This window comes from Ranitomeya imitator, chromosome 4, assembly GCF_032444005.1.
Source record: "Ranitomeya imitator isolate aRanImi1 chromosome 4, aRanImi1.pri, whole genome shotgun sequence".
NCBI classification, from domain to species: Eukaryota; Metazoa; Chordata; class Amphibia; order Anura; family Dendrobatidae; genus Ranitomeya; species Ranitomeya imitator.
The window spans coordinates 301,469,317-301,486,699 of NC_091285.1; the positions used below are offsets into that span (position 1 = coordinate 301,469,317).

At 42.9% G+C, this 17,383-nt stretch overlaps 1 protein-coding gene across 7 annotated transcripts in view; it reads right to left on the reverse strand.

Annotated features, from left to right (window-relative positions):
* DOCK4 (dedicator of cytokinesis 4) overlaps positions 1-17,383 on the reverse strand; it is a 488,246-nt gene that overhangs the window by 297,585 nt on the left and 173,278 nt on the right. For all 7 annotated transcript variants that reach the window (XM_069764796.1, XM_069764797.1, XM_069764795.1 and 4 more), the window contains exons 4-5: positions 9,752-9,807; positions 2,616-2,712 (exon numbers count right to left, since the gene is read on the reverse strand). In XM_069764796.1, the coding sequence (XP_069620897.1) occupies positions 2,616-2,712; positions 9,752-9,807 (153 nt within the window). The remainder of the gene's footprint in view (positions 1-2,615; positions 2,713-9,751; positions 9,808-17,383) is intronic.

Sequence of the window (17,383 nt, forward strand, 5' to 3'; positions counted from 1 at the left end):
CAGCAGTCTAATGTGTGTGTTGGCCTTAAGCTTGCTGGCAATCGACCAACGAACAAGCCAAACGCTCACTCATCAGGTGATATGATAAAGCAGACTGTACCTAGGACATGTGTTGAAAAGAACAATGGCAGTCTATGTTCACCCAATGATCTATTATTGATTCTACTGTCCACATAGTAAATACAGTCTCACAGTCTAAACAAGTTACTAAAAGACTGTTAGAAAATAGCTGATCAGTGGACGTATAACACAAAAGTTGGGGGAGTCGGTGGGTGGGGGGAGAGAGGCTGAGTAAAACCAACGCCATGTGGAAATACAGCATTAAAATGATTGAACAAAATGTCTCCCGGTATGGGTAGCTTAAAAGTATGATATTCAAAATTTTTAGATTGACTTGCATGAGCTGTCTTACTAGTGATGAACAAACATGCTCGGATACGGTGTTATCTGAATATGCTCATGTTCTAACCGAGTGTCTTTGGCGTGCTAAAAAAATATGTCTCACGGCTGTTAGACAGCCACAACACATGCAGGGTTTGCCTGTTTGTTAGACTCAAACAAATTTTGCAAGCATGCCGAAGACACTCTTATAGCACACGAGCTTGCTCGGATAACAACTTAACCGAGAACATTCGCTCATCTCTATGATCTACCACACATTTATTTCATGTACCCACTTGTCCATTTCCTAGCATTGCTTGCATCTTCTTTCAAAGTGGATGGTACATAATACCCCCATGCGGAAGGGGAATCCAGCCAGGAACATGCACTTCAATACTGAGAGACGAACACTGGGGTCCAGTAGATGAGTGTGTGTGTGTGTGTGTGTGTGTGTGTGTGTGTGTGTGTGTGTGTGTGTGTGTGTATCAAAAACTTTATTAGAATGTCAAGCCATATTAAAAATTATTAAAAAAACAGGTGGTTTTTTAATATGGCTTGACATTCAAATAAAGTTTTTGATCTTAACTATCGGTTGATGTGCCGAATACATCACCCTTCCTTTACCAACAAATTTATAATCTCCCCTTAGTGATAGCAATGGCAATCAGAATTTTGTCACTAATCTTTACTTTAGGCAAGTGATTTGAAACTCAGTCAGGTTAAAATTTAATATTAAATGTAGAATAAATTTTCTATGTAGCACATTAAATTATTTGTTAATATATCAATGATTTCTTTTTCGTTCATCCAGTCACATGTCCCACTAAAGATGAATCATAATTCAGCTACTATTACTTTAAATAGTTAATCCACGCTATTTGAAAATTCTTGGTATAATTCTTGTCAGTTAGATCATCTGAGAAACCGTTGACCTCCTGAGAATTGTGTGGCCTCATGGGTTCCAAAGGGGATCACCATCTCAAACTCCCAATATGACGAAACTTCATGGACTGTACCACTGAAGTTCTCTAGAGTAACGACCCAACAAAGTTCCAATCACAGATAATGATGGTGGCTGTACAGCTTCTGTCATACAATTATAAAGTAGGAAATCACAGTTCAGCCTCCCTGACGGCACACTCACAATATATTAGCTAAATCAAGAGTATATAAAGGGGAGGGTAATCACAGTGACTGTTTTTGTGATCTTGGACTGATGCATCATGGAACAGAAAGTACCGTATATCATAGATAACAGAAGTGTAGAGTGTGATAAAAATCAGGTGATGGTTACAGGAATGAAAAATAAATCTTGGACGGCTTATTTAAATAGAAATATTAATTTTATTATTTTTATAATATATTCAGCACAAATACATAACTGCTTATCACTGGCTTATAAACGATACTGGCCCTGATTTATCATTGGGTGTAATGAAAAAAAAGGAACCAAACACGGGAAACTAAACAAAATACAGGCGTAAAGGCAATGATGAGTGGCGTTATGTCTATTTTATGGTCCACATGCAGAAAGCTGCATAATGTACAGTTAATTTACGTTCAGAATTTATTGTGAATTTTCCATCGTCCACACAGAGATATATTACAAGGAAAATGGCATGGATTATTCTAGAAACTATTCTCATAAGGAGAAGGGCATACTTTTAGAAACTTCCCTTCTCTAAAGCAGGGGTGGGGAAGCTCAGGCCCTCAGGCCATTTACGGCCTTTGATAGCCTATCATCCGGCCCCTGGGTTGATTCCTGGGGACTGCAGTGCTTGGGCAGGTTACATTTCTTCTTGCTCTGTGAGCATGTGCGCAGGGTTCACCACTGAACGCTCAGGAGCGTGAAATGAAAGATTACGCCCTGACACCAGTGCCAGAATGTCATTTGTGGGCAGAGTTAGCGTGCGATTTGTACGGCCCCCAACGGATGGTATAAATATCCAAATGGCCCTTAGTCGAAAAAAAGATTCCGCACCCCTGCTCTAAAGAATGTCAAATATGTACAGAGGGTAAAGGGAGCTAAAAAGGCTCGTGCATAACTTGTTCTGCATGAAAAGCACACAAATGGCTTACTTCAGTCAATCTCACTCACTTGATTGAGTTGCAGTTCAGTCTATGGATAATACTGGCGCTATTTATTGGGGGGAAAATGTTTTCTAAACTTAAGTTCTTTAAGAATCTACTATCCTCATCCTCTCCATCCCCCCCCCCAAATAAAAGGGTCTTACCACGTAAAGCTGTTTCCACATTGTGCCCCAATCTCTTAACGTAGAAGTCATTTCTGTAATAACCGCATCCTCAGTAGGAACGACCAATTCAAATTGCCTGAGAAAATAACACAGTATATTATGGCTGAGACATAAAGCTGCTTCGTCGGGTCTCCATTGCTTTCCTATCGAACAGGGGTATGGAATAAAGCAGGAGAAGCTGAGCTTAGAGATATTATTTGCTATCATTTCGTTCAGTAATGTCTTCACAAGGTAAAATGAAGCCAAGACTCCTAGAAAAGGCCTACAAGTCCTGTATTTGACAAGTGATTGATGGCTCTAAATATTTACTTGCACAAGAAAGTTGTCAATCATTCAGGGTGGACATCACAAAGTGGGCTCACAGACTCTTTTCTTTCCATCCTGGCTGCATTTTATCAACTTTTTACACTGAAATAATAATTCACATTTTAGGAACCGTTATATTCCTGAGCTCAGCGACTTCTCTTTTATGATATGCCGCCCTCAGGTAGCATAGGAGAACTTACACATCAGCTGTAAACATACCCTGGAACATTGAAGACACCAAAGGAGTTTACAGCAGGTTTCTCTGTTACATTTTGTTTACAACATGTTCATCCTTAACTAACTTCTCAATTAGCAAGTGAAGACCCAAAAAATGAAATAATGTCATAAGTGTTTCCCTTGTATATATACAGCTTCCTATCACAGATATACCATCATCCGAAATATATAGAGAACCTTTAACTAGGTTTATGCTGCCTCATAGGAATAGTGCAAAGTGGGGGCAAAGACCCTTCTTCTTTTACACTATGTCAATTATTGGTCTACTGTATTTGCCTGTTTTGATACAATTACTGTTTTACCTGCTGCAGCCAGGGATACAACAACCGCGTTCATCACTGCGACTGGGCCCAGAGGGTGAGGCAGGCCCGCTGTCGCCAGGAAATATTTCAGCTGTCCTCAGATGCACATTCAATTGAAGTTTATTGCAGTGCACTGACTCATCTGGTCCATTTGCCACAATGCACGATGCCGACCAATCAGAGGCCAGCAGCTGATGTCAATGTGTATGTGACCAGAGGTGCGTGGCAGTGACGTCATGCGCTCCCATCACCTGCACGCTGAAGTCAGCGACCGGCTTCAGAAGAAGATGCCGAACAGAGAGGCAATGGAGAGAAGGCGAGTATAATGGTTTATTTTGTTTTAAATCAGTGAGTACACAGTGCCCGTGGCCATACTACTGCATTTATGACTATCAGCTGTGCATTATACTACATGTATGACTATGAGTCAGGGCCGGCATCAGCATGTGGGTAAGTGCTGGGGCCAATTATATAAGGAGCAGTATATGGGGCCAATTATATAAGGAGCAGTATATGGGGCCAATTATATATGAAGCACCTTATGGGGCCAATTATATATGAAGCATCTTATGGGGCCAATTACATATGAAGCAGTATATGGAGCCCAATATATATGGAACATCTTATGGGGAACATTATGTCTGAAGCAATATATGGGGCCCATTCTGTCTGAAGCAATATATGGGGCCCATCATATATTGGAGCATTATATGACGCCCATCATATACTGTATGGAGCATTATAAGGGGCCTATTCTGTGTGATGTATTATATGGGGCCCATTCTGTATGGAGCATCATATGGGGCCCATCATTTCCTGTATGGAGCATTACATGGGCTATATATGGGGCTCATTATTCTGTGTGGAACATTATATGGGGTCCATTATTCTATATGGAAAAATATATGGGGCTCATAATTCTGCAAGAAGCAATATATCTGGCTCATAATTCTGTATGGAGCATTATATGGGGCCCATTATTCTGTATGGAGCAATATATGAGGCTAATTATTCTGTATGGAGCACTATGTGGTGTCCATAATACTGTATGGAGCGAGCAATATATGGGGCTCATTATTCTGTATGGAGCACTATGTAGTGCCAATAACACTGTATAGAGGACTATACTGTTCGATTTCTGAGCTATTGGTATCACTCATCTAATGTAAAAATGAAGTGAAATCTTTGGCATTGTACTATACCTATAATTCTCTGCTGTATCTGTGCATCATAAATTGTGGTATCTGTTACAGGGGCTCACTGAGACTCTTTCGCCCGGGGCCCACGAAAACCTGGAGCCAGTCGTGCTATGAGTTGTGGATTATAATGTTTGGATGTCTATGGGCTGTGAATTATACTATATGGAGGACTATGGGGAGTGCATTTTACTTCTGCTATGGGGCCCCATGACCTCTATGTATGCCCCTGGTGAGTTTAATGGTTTATTTTTTATATACATTAAAGAACAGCGGCAGCACTGGAAACATATACCAGGATGGGGAATATATACCAGGATAAAGCCCAAGGTAAGGGACATATACCAGAATGGGGTCATTGATAAAGGACATCCTTACCAGTAGGATGGAGGGCACATAGATACATGCACATCAGGGCGGGGGGAGGGGCACCCTGGTCCAAATATTGCATCGGTACCCATCAGGCTCTAGTTACGCCACCTACTGAATAGCTGTTAGAGCCATAGCTATCCATGCACCCCACCATTGATTGGCAGCTTTCTGCAGAAATTAGGAAGACAGCGGTCAATCAATGGTGAAGGGAGTGCCTATCATTGAGAGGACTAACAGAGCAGACAAAGATAAGACAGTCATGTATTCAGGAATAAACCAAGTCAGGGAAACCACAGAGGAATCAGGATCTCTGCTACCCTCAGATTGAGAAACAAAAGCTTTGTTAACAGTTTACTAGTGATGAGCGAGTATGCTTGTTGCTCGGGTTTTCCCGAGCATGCTTGGGTGGTCTCCGAGTATTTGTGAGTGCTCGGAAATTTAGTTTTTGTTGACGCAGCTGCATGATTTGTGACTGCTAGACAGCTGGAATACATGTGGGGATTCCCTAGCAACCAGGCAACCCCAACATATATTCAGGCTGTCCAGCAGCCGTAAATCATGAAGCTACAGAGACATTCTAAACTCTGCTGCCCGACTAATCCACCTGTCCCCCCGCTATTCCCCAGCCTCTCCCCTCTGTCAATCCCTAACCATGACATACAAAGCCATCCACAACCTGTGTCCTCCATACATCTGTGACCTCATCTCCCGGTACTTTCCTGCACGCAACCTCCGATCCTCACAAGATCTCCTTCCATATTCCCCTCTCATCTCCTCTTCCCACAATCACATACAAGATTTCTCCCGCGCATCCCCCTTACTCTGGAACTCTCTACCGCAACATATCAGACTCTCACCTACCGTGGACACCTTCAAAAATAACCTGAAGACCTACCTCTTCCGACAAGCCTACAACCTGCAGTAACCACTGATAGACCAAACCGCTGCACAACCAGCTCTATCCTCGCCTACTGTATCCTCACCCATCCCTTGTAGATTGTGAGCCTTCGTGGACAGGGTCCTCTCTCCTCCTGTACCAGTCATGACTTGTATTGTTTAAGATTATTGTACTTGTTTTTATTATGTATACCCTTCCTCACATGTAAAGCGCCATGGAATAAATGGCGCGATAATAATAATAATAATACTCGCTCATCACTACAGATTACCGTTAACAGGCACATTCCACTTATGGCGGAGATGGTAATACCCCCATTTATACATGGGGACTAGAGATGGTGAAGTTTATGAAAAAAGCAGAGCAAGCTGTACTACTTGTTTTATATTGTAATTAACAAGTGAGACAAAATAACTAGTGGTACTTTTGTTTTTGTATAAGCTATGACATTAAAGGGGTATTACCCTCTCAAAGATCCTATCCCAATGTGAAGTAGATGCAATAATAAGAATATTAGAAAATACCTCCAATTAGAAATGTAGTATTCATTCAGATTCATTATTTCGCTTACCTCATGTAGGACATTGCAGTAGCTTAAGTATCCATGGTTATGACCACTAAAAGCTGTCTAATTGTCACTATATGAGTACCCATAACCATGAATACCTGAGCTACTGCAATGTTCTGCATGAGGTAAGCAACTTAGCAAATCTGAAGAACTACCGTATTTTTCGGACTATAAGACGCACTTTTTCCCTCCATAAATGTGGAAGAAAATGGGGGGTGCGTCTTATAGTCCGGATGTATCTGCTGTGAATTGAAAGGTGAGGCGGCGGCAGCGGCAGAGCAACGGGTCAAAGGAGGCAGGAGCCGACTGTTGCGGCTAACTCCAGTGCCCGCTACTAAAGAAAAATTAATATTCACTGCACTCCACGCCCATTCATTTCTCTTTAATAGCGAACACTCTGTTAGCCACAGCAGCCAGTTTCATGCAGCTGCTGGGTTTTCAAGTGTGCCCGCTACTTAAGGAAATTAATATTCACTGCTCTCCACTCCCATAGGCGTGTGTCCACTATTAAAGAGAATGAAAATTCACTGCCCTCAGTGAATATTCATTCCCTTTAGTAGCGGGTACACTTGAACGCCCGGCGGCTGCGGCTAACACTGTGCCCGCTATTAAAGATCAGTGAATATTCACTGTTCCACAGGCCTATAGTCCTCTGCTTGTAGGTAGCGCATGACATCACTGCCATGCGCTGCTTACAAGCCTAAATCAGCGGCTGGCATCTGAACAGGAAGCTGCGAGGCAGCGTAGGAAGGCAAGTATAATGTTTGGTTTTTTTTTAACGTTTTTCTGATGGGTGCCATGCATACCAGAATGGAGATGGGGTCCTGCATACCAAGATAGGGATGAGGGGGCCTGCATACCAGGATAGGGATGAAGGGGGCCATGCATACCAGGATAGGGAATGAGGGGGCCGTGCATAACAGGATAGGGAAGGAGGGGGCTGTGCAAACCAGGATAGGGAATGAGGGGGCCGTACATAACAGGATGGGAATGAGAGGGCCATGCATACCAGGATGAGGATGAAGGGGCCATGCATACCAGGATGGCGATGAGGGGGGCCATGCATACCAGAATGGGGATGAGGAGGTCATGCATACCAGGATGGGAATGAAAAGGCCATGCATACCAGGATGGGGATGAGAAGGCTATGCATACCAGGATGAGGATGAGGGAACCATGCATACCAGGATGGGAATGAGGAGGTCGTGCATACCAGGATGGGGATGAGAAGGCCATGCATACCAGGATGGGGATGAGGGAACCATGCATACCAGGATGGGGATGAGGAGGCCATGCATACCAGGATGGGGATGAAGGAACCATGCATACCAGGATGGGGATGAGGAGGCCATGCATACCAGGATGGGGATGAGGGAACATGCATACCAGGATGAGAATGAGGGAACCATGCATATCAGGATGTGAATGAGGGAACCATGCATACCAGGATGGGGATGGGGGCCCATGCATACCAGGATAGGGATGAGGTGGCTATGCATACCAGAACAGTGATGAGGGGGCCATGCACACCAGGATAGAGATGATGGGGCCATGCATACCAGGATAGGGAATGAGGGGGCAGTGCATACCAGGATGGGAATGAGGGGGCCATGCATACCAGGATAGGGATGAAAAGGCCATGCATACCAGGATGGGGATGAGGGAACCATGCATACCAGGATGAGAATGAGGGAACCATGCATATCAGGATGTGAATGAGGGAACCATGCATACCAGGATGGGGATGGGGGCCCATGCATACCAGGATAGGGATGAGGTGGCTATGCATACCAGAACAGTGATGAGGGGGCCATGCACACCAGGATAGAGATGATGGGGCCATGCATACCAGGATAGGGATGAAAAGGCCATGCATACCAGGATAGGGATGAAGGGGCCATGCATACCAGGATGGCGATAAGAGGGCCATGCATACCAGGATAGGGATGAAGGGGCCATGCATACCAGAATGGGGATGAGGAGGCCATGCATAACAGGATGGGGATGAGAAGGCCATGCATACCAGGATGTGGATGAGAAGGCTATGCATACCAAAACAGGGATGAGGGGGCCAAGCATACCAGGATGGGAATGAGAGGGCCATGCATACCAGGATAGGGATGAGGAGGCTATGCATACCAGAACAGGGATGAGGGGGCCATGCATACTAGTATAGGGATGAGGTATGAGGGGGCCATGAATACCAAGATAGGGATGAGGAGGTCATGCATACTAGGATAGGGATGAGGGGGCCATGCATATCAGGATAGGGAATGAGGGGGCCATGCACACCAGGATGGGGATGACGGGGCCATGCATACCAGGATGGTAATGAAGGGGCCATGCATACCAGGATGAGGATGAGGGGGCCATGCATAATAGTATAGGTATGAGGCGGCCATGCACACCAGGATAGGTATGAGGAGGCCATGCATACCAAGATAGGGACGAGAAGGCCATGCATACCAGGAAGAGGATGAGGGGACCATGCATACCAGTTTGGGGATGAGGGAACCATGCATACCAGGATGGACATGAGGGGGCCATGCATACCAGGATAGGGATCAGGAGGGTATGCATACCAGGATAGAGATGACGGGGCCATGCATACCAGTATAGGGATAAGGGGCCCATGTTTACCTGGATTGGGGCGATATATATACCAGGATAGGGGATATTCGTACAGAATTGAACACATTTTTTGGTTCAATTTTTTTTTGTAAATTCCTTCTATAAAACCTAGGTGCGTCTTATGGTTTGATGCATCTTAAACTCAGAAAAATACGGTTTACTAAATTTCTCATTGGAGGCATTTGCTAATATTAATGTTACACCTATCTCATGCTGGGATAGGATCTTGGAGATGCGAATACTCCTTTAAACTTCAGCTTTTGTGATAACGTATTTATATACCTACTGGTGTGAAGACAAAACAATTCAGTAGTAAAAATATTTTGGAACATTTTGTCTCTTCTTGCCTTCATAAGCATCAGAAAGTGGACAGTGCATTTTTCCTGAGCTACAGGAGATAAATCAGCTGTACAACAAAACTTAACATGAACGTTGTATGGAGAGAGGTTGGAGTAACGCGGGGGCAGGGGTGACTGAGACATGTTCCACTTGGATGGATGGAAGACAAAAACACTGCACTAACCACAATATCTAGATGCTAAGATTTCCAGAAAGTTTAATAATTCCAAGAGATTAAATGTTAGAAAAGACAGAAAATTACTTACCCCTTGTTTTTCACAGAAGAATTCTTTAAATGTACATAATTTGAAGGAAAGATACCCTGGGATAAGATTAAAAAAGAATAAATCAGAACAAAAATAATATATGTCAAACAGCTGGGGCTGCTGTATTCTGCATAAAGGTTTATAATAATCCCTGCACAATGGAAATCAATAAACATCGATATACTGTACAATACGAGCTGCTAAATTTTAGAGTGCAGACCTCCCATTTACAGTATTGCAGGCTATCCATATATTAGAAATATATTCGTACATTAATACATGTAGGAAAAAATAAACTTTATCTAATGGTGCTATATAAATAAATAATAATAAATGTCTTTTTGTTAGCAGCATCCCAAGAAAATAAGCTGGTCATATAATGTACTGACCCCTAGCAATTAGCTGTAATCTGCAGGGACAAACCAGCTGCACCAGCCACTAGGGATCTTGGATGGCGCAGAACGAAATCAATGAATTGTTTGTGGAATGCGATGAAAAAGAACGACACTTAGGGGAGGGTTTCCTAAGACCGATAACACACTTAAACTACTCTAAATGGGGAAACCTTAATATGATAACACCTAAAAATAAATCAGTTTAAATTAAGGTATTATATGATCTATTTCTATGAGCATCAAATGTGCACATTTATATGGAATAGAAGAATAATATTAATGTTACAGGACATAACATGGCTTATTCCACATGTAAGTACAATAAATCCTTAGGTTAAGCCAGTGTCCAAGAATTTGTATTTTGATTCTGGATGTAAAGAACTTCTCAATATAGCCATGAGCAGAACTTCGGGGCCCACTATTTCAGTAGACCGTGTCATCTGAAGATAAAAGACCCTTTTAGACGGTCCAATATTGGACACTGTTTGCAGGAATGCTCGTTCCCAACTACCAACCCATCTAAACAGACCGGTAAACAAACGTCAAACAAGCAGAACACTGTTAGTCGGGCACAATGACTATTGAGATTGTTTAAACGTCATTGCCGGTGACATGATATTCTACGTGTGGGGTATGATCGTATTAATGATCATTCTGTCTATATAGAATTCTGGTCGGCTTGGCTAATCAGGCCATTATATGATCGGCTTGTCAATAACGACCGTGCCATGTAAACCCATCATTAGGCCTGATCTATGCAACTTCAAAAGGGAACATCTATTTATCAGGGCTGGTGACTCACAGTGAGGTTAATTAAAGAACATTTAACTAATTAGCACTTATGATCCTGCACCTCACTATCTATTCGCAAACATATATTTTATCTAATAAACTGGTGGGAAGCTCTAAAAAGTCTGAGTCTAGAATTAAAGGTCCTTCAACATATTAGATTCATGCCAGAAAAACCGCTGAAATGGCAGCACCAGCCAATTTTCTAATATTATTATGAACCTACAAAGGGTAGGGCATTTTGGGTTTCGGCATGCTCAATTAGCCAAGCTTATGTCAGTGGTGTATATATACTTTGATTGTGCTACTTTGATGTCTTCCAGAGAACTCCACATTTTTCTTATATGTAAAAGAGATGTTAAGATTTATCGGACAGACAAGGCTCTCCCTGAGAATCTGCCTCCAGAGCTTATTTTAAATATGACCTGTAGATTAGGAGAGCATAGGGGTGTAACAATCGCACTAGCAGAGTGTAACAGCAAACAGGCCAGTGAGTCCAAGGATGCACAGTCAGCTGAAATGTATTGCTGGTGCATAGACCTGCCCTTCACTGCAGTGTACACTGCAGGCCAATCAAAGGCCAGCGCAGCTGACGCCAGCGTGCAGGTCAATAGTGGCGCATGGCAGTGACTGCCTGTCATTTGCATGCTGAAGTCAGTAGCCAGCTTCTGCGACAGCTATAGAAGAGTACGCCGCACGTTGTGCTAGCAGGGAAAGATAAGTAGAACCTTATTTTTTTTATATTTGTTGGAAAAGAGCAGCAAAACAAGGACATTATTACTGGAAGAAGCTCAGGATAGTGCACATTATACCAGGATTGAGGGCATATGCTGTATTACTGAAAGGGGCCAGGAAGGGGACATTATACCAAGATGCGGGGATTATATTCCTGGAAAGGGGTCAGGATGGTGGGCATTATACCAGTAAGAGGCCCAGGAAAAGGAAACATTATATCATTATTGGGGACACTATTACTGGAAGGGGCTCAGGATGTAATACATTATACCTAGAAAAGGCCAGAGATGATGGACATTATACCTAGAACGGGATCAGAATGGGGGACATTATTATAGAAATGGGCCATAATGGGGGATATTATTATAGGAAGAGGCCAGGATCTAGGACGTTATTACAGGATGGAGGATATCGTAAAATTAGAGGGCAAACACTTATGCCTTCACAGGATCTGGAATGCTACAAGGGCTCATACATCGGATGAGTAAGAAGGTGTGGCCCCAGGTCCAAATTTTAGGTGAGAAGACTATCAGTTATTACATGTCTCACACTGGTAACGCCCACTTTGAAAATCTACCTCCAGTGCTTATTTTAAATCATGGAGTAGGATGGGCGAACACGAACAGAAAAGTTCAGGGCCCGTAACGAACACCTTCTGTTCGGGCACAGACCCCGAACAGGAACTTATTCAGGAAGTCCGTGTTACTGTTCGGGTACAGCAACCCTGAACATCGGGTGTTGTCCATGCTGCCAACTAAATGACAGCGCGAGAAACACTGGCGGCTCTGAACAACGACGGTAAAATCATTACCGCTGGTCAGAGAGCTGCGGTTCCTCTAACAGCCAGCAGCTGTGACAGATGGCAAAAAGCTTACCTCCGGTCACAGAGGCGTCAGCTGATGAGAAAGTACTGCTCCCATCATCCTACGTCTTCTGACACTAATAACAGTGAGAGCTGATAGGTGTGGCTGATAGTGAGAGCAGGTGTGGCTGCACTATAAATAAATATATATATTTTTTAAAATGATGTGGGATAAGTTCTATTTTTGATAACCAGCTTGGCAAAATGCCCAGGCTGTCAGCTTCGTCTTGGCTACTTTTCAAGAACAGAGGGGGGTCCCCATGCCGTTTTTTTGAATCATTTAAATACATAACTTAAAAGATAGGGAATTGTCATTTTTGACAATCAACAAAGCTAAAGCAGAAAGCTGGGGGCTGGTATTCTCAGGCTGGTAAGGGGCCATGGATATTGCCCCTCCAGCATAAAAATAGCAGCATGCAGCAGGAACAGAAAAGGCACACCTTTTAGGTGAGCCAATTCTGATGCTTTGCCCGGCTCTTCTCACTCTCCCTGTGGCGGAGGCAAGAGGAGTTCATATTTTTATATTATGGTGTTGATGTCACCTTTGTATTTTCAGGTAACATCAAGCCCAGCAGTTAATAATGGAAAGGCATCTATAAGAAGCCTGTCCTTTACTAACCCCATAGTCATATCATCAATGTGGTGATCACACTGAGGTCAACGCAATTCAAGGTTCCAGCTCAAGTGAGCTGGGAACATAGTATCGGTGCCTTGCGGTAAACTCAATGACATCACTGCTAGTCACTGACTAACAGTTGGGCTTGATGTCACCTGAAAATAAAAAGGTGACATCAACACCCCAAATATGAACACCACTCGCCACCGGCACAAATCAGAAGAATTGGGCAACGTGCCAGAATTGGGACATCTAATAGATGCACCTTTTCTGGAGTGGTTGATGGATCCTATTTTTAGGTTGGGGTGGAGGGGCAATATCCATGGCCCCTTACCAGTCTGAGAATACCAGCCACCAGCTGTCTGCTTTAGCTTGGCTGGTTGTCAAAAATAGGGGGGGACACCATGCCACTTTTATTTCAATTATTAAAATCATTTTTAACCCCTTAAGCCCCGAGGGTGGTTTGCACGTTAATGACCGGGCCAATTTTTACAATTCTGACCACTGTCCCTTTATGAGGTTATAACTCTGGAACGCTTCAACGGATCTTGGCGATTCTGACATTGTTTTCTCGTGACATATTGTACTTTATGTTAGTGGTAACATTTATTCGATATAACTTGCGTTTATTTGTGAAAAAAACGGAAATTTGGCGAAAATTTAGAAAATTTCGCAATTTTCCAACTTTAAATTTTTATGCCCTTAAATCACAGAGATATGTCACGCAAAATACTTAATAAGTAACATTTCCCACATGTATACTTTACATCAGCACAATTTTGGAACCAAAATTTTTTTTTGTTAGGGAGTTATAAGAGTTAAAAGTTGACCAGCAATTTCTCATTTTTACAACACCATTTTTTTTTAGGGACCACATCTCATTTGAAGTCATTTTGAGGGGTCTATATGATAGAAAATACCCAAGTGTGACACCATTCTAAAAACTGCACCCCTCAAGGTGCTCAAAACCACATTCAAGAAGTTCAGGGGTTTCACAGGAATTTTTGGAATGTTTAAATAAAAATGAATATTTAACTTTTTTTCACACAAAATTTATTTCAGCTCCAATTTGTTTTATTTTACCAAGGGTAACAGGATAAAATGGATGCCAAACGTTGTTGTACAATCTGTCCTGAGTACGCTGATACCCCATATGTGGGGGTAAACCACTGTTTGGGCGCATGACAGAGCTCGGAAGGAAAGGAGCGCCATTTGACTTTTCAATGCAAAATTGACAGGAATTGAGATGGGACGCCATATTGCGTTTGGAGAGCCCCTCATGTGCCTAAACATTGAAACCCCCCACAAGTGACACCATTTTGGAAAGTAGATACCCTAAGGAACTTATCTAGATGTGTGGTGACCACTTTGACCCACCAATTGCTTCACAGAAGTTTATAATGCAGAGCCGTAAAAATAAAAAATCATATTTTTTCACAAAAATGACCTTTTCGCCCCCAATTTTTTATTTTCCCAAGGGTAAGAGAAGAAATTAGACCACAAAAGTTGTTGTGCAAATTGTCCTGAGTGCGACGATACCCCATATGTAGGGGTAAACCACTTTTTGGGCGCATAGCAGAGCTCGGAAGGGAAGGATCACCATTTGACTTTTCAATGCAAAATTGACTGGAATTAAGATGGGACGCCATGTTGGTTTGGAGAGCCCCTGATGTGCCTAAACATTAAAACCCCCCACAAGTGACACCATTTTGGAAACTAGACCCCCTAAGGAACTTATCTAGATGTGTTTTGAGAGCTTTGAACCCCCAAGTGTTTCACTACAGTTTATAACGCAGAGCCGTGAAAATAAAAATTCTTTTTTTTTTTTTCACAAAAATGATTTTTTAGCCCCCAGCTTTGTATTTTTACAAGGGTAACAGAATAAATTGGACCCCAAAAGTTGTTGTCCAATTTGTCCTGAGTACGCTGATACCTCATATGTGGGGGGGAACCACTGTTTGGGCGCATGGCAGAGCTAGGAAGGGAAGGAGCGCCATTTGGAATGCAGACTTAGATGGATTGGTCTGCAGGCGTCACGTTGCATTTGCAGAGCCCCTGATGTACCCAAACAGTGCAAACCCCCCACAAGTGACCTCATATTGGAAACTAGACCTCCCACGGAACTTATCTAGATGTGTTGTGAAAACTTTGAACCCCCAAGTGTTTCACTACAGTTTACAACGCAGAGCCGTGAAAATAAAAAATCCTTTTTTTTTCCCACAAAAATGATTTTTAGCCCCCCAAAATTTTATTTTCCCAAGGATAACAAGAGAACTTGGACCCAAAAAGTTGTTGTCCAATTTGTCTCGAGTACGATGATACCCAATATGTTGGGGTAAACCCCTGTTTGGGCACACGGGAGAGCTCGGAAGTGAAGGAGCACTGTTTTACTTTTTCAATGCAGAACTGGCTGGAATTGAGATCGGACGCCATGTCGCGTTTGGAGAGCCCCTAATGTGCCTAAACAGTGGAAACCCCCCAATTATAAATGAAACCCTAATCCAAACGCACCCCTAACCCTAATCCCAACTGTAACCCTAACCACACACCTAACCCTGACACACCCCTAATTCTAATCCCAACCCTAATCCCAACCGTAAATGTAATCCAAACCCTAACCCTAACCCTAGCCCTAACCCCAACCCTAACCCTAGCCCTAACCCTAATGGGAAAATGGAAATAAATACATTTTTTTTTAATTTTATTATTTTTCCCTAAGGCTAGGTTCACATTGCGTTAGGGAAATCCGTTTAGCGCTAGCGGATTGCGCTAACGCAATGTCTTTTTAGGTGTCGTGTTTAGTGGTCGCGTTAACGTCCCCACTCTGGAAGATCGGGGATCGGACCTCGGGTGCGCCGCGGACACTGCAAGCAGCGTCCGAGGCGCGCCACAAAAGAACGGCACCTTGCTAGCGCGAGCCGAAAATGGCACGCTCTAGCGATGCGCTACACCCGAAAATCACATTGCTGTCAATGGGTGTGCTAACGAACCCGTTGCACGGCGTTAATTGTGACATTTTCGCCGTGCAACGCTGTCCGTTAGCGTTAACCCATTAACGCAATGTGAACCTAGCCTAACTAAGGGGGTGATGAAGGGGGGTTTGATTTACTTTTATAGCGTTTTTTATATCGGATTTTTATGATTGGCAGCCGTCACACACTAAAAGACGCTTTTTATAGCAAAAAAGTTTTTGCGTCTCCACATTTTGAGACCTATAATTTTTCCATATTTTGGTCCACAGAGTCATGTGAGGTCTTGCTTTTTGCGGGACGAGTTGACGTTTTTATCGGTAACATTTTCGGACACGTGACAGTTTTTGATCGCTTTTTATTCCGATTTTTTGTGAGGCAGAATGACCAAAAACCAGCTATTCATGAATTTCTTTTGGGGGAGGAGTTTATACCGTTCCGCGTTTGGTAAAATTGATGAAGCAGTTTTATTCTTCGGGTCAGTACAATTACAGCGATACCTCATTTATATCATTTTTTTTATGTTTTGGCGCTTTTATACGATAAAAGCTATTTTATAAAAAAAATAATTATTTTGGCATCGCTTTATTCTGAGGACTATAACTTTTTTATTTTTTTGCTGATGATGCTATATGGCGGCTCGTTTTTTGCGGGACAAGATGACGTTTTCAGAGGTACCATGGTTATTTATATCCGTCTTTTTGATCGCGTGTTATTCCACTTTTTGTTCAGCGTTATGATAATAAAGCGTTGTTTTTTGGCTCGTTTTTTTTTTTTTTTTTCTTACGGTGTTCACTGAAGGGGTTAACTAGTGGGCCAGTTTTATAGGTCGGGTCGTTACGGACACGGCGATACTAAATATGTGTACTTTTATTGTTTTTTTTTTGTTTGTTTTTTTTTAGATAAAGAAATGTATTTATGGGAATAATATTTTTTTTTTTTCTTCTTTATTTAGGTTTTTTTTTTTTTTTTTGACACGTGTGGAAATTTTTTTTTTTTACTTTTTCACTTTGTCCCAGGGGGGGACATCACAGATCACCGATCTGAAAGTGTGCACAGCACTCTGTCAGATCGGTGATCTGACATACGGCCGGGCAGGATTAGAGCTGCAGCTGCAGCCTGATCCTGACCCGGAAGTGCTCCCTGCAGGACCCGGATGCAGCCCCGCGGCCATTTTGGATCCGGGGACTGCAGGGAGAAGACGCTCGGTACACGGTGAGTACATCACCGTGTACCGATCGTCTCAGGGAAGCCCGCAGGGAGCCC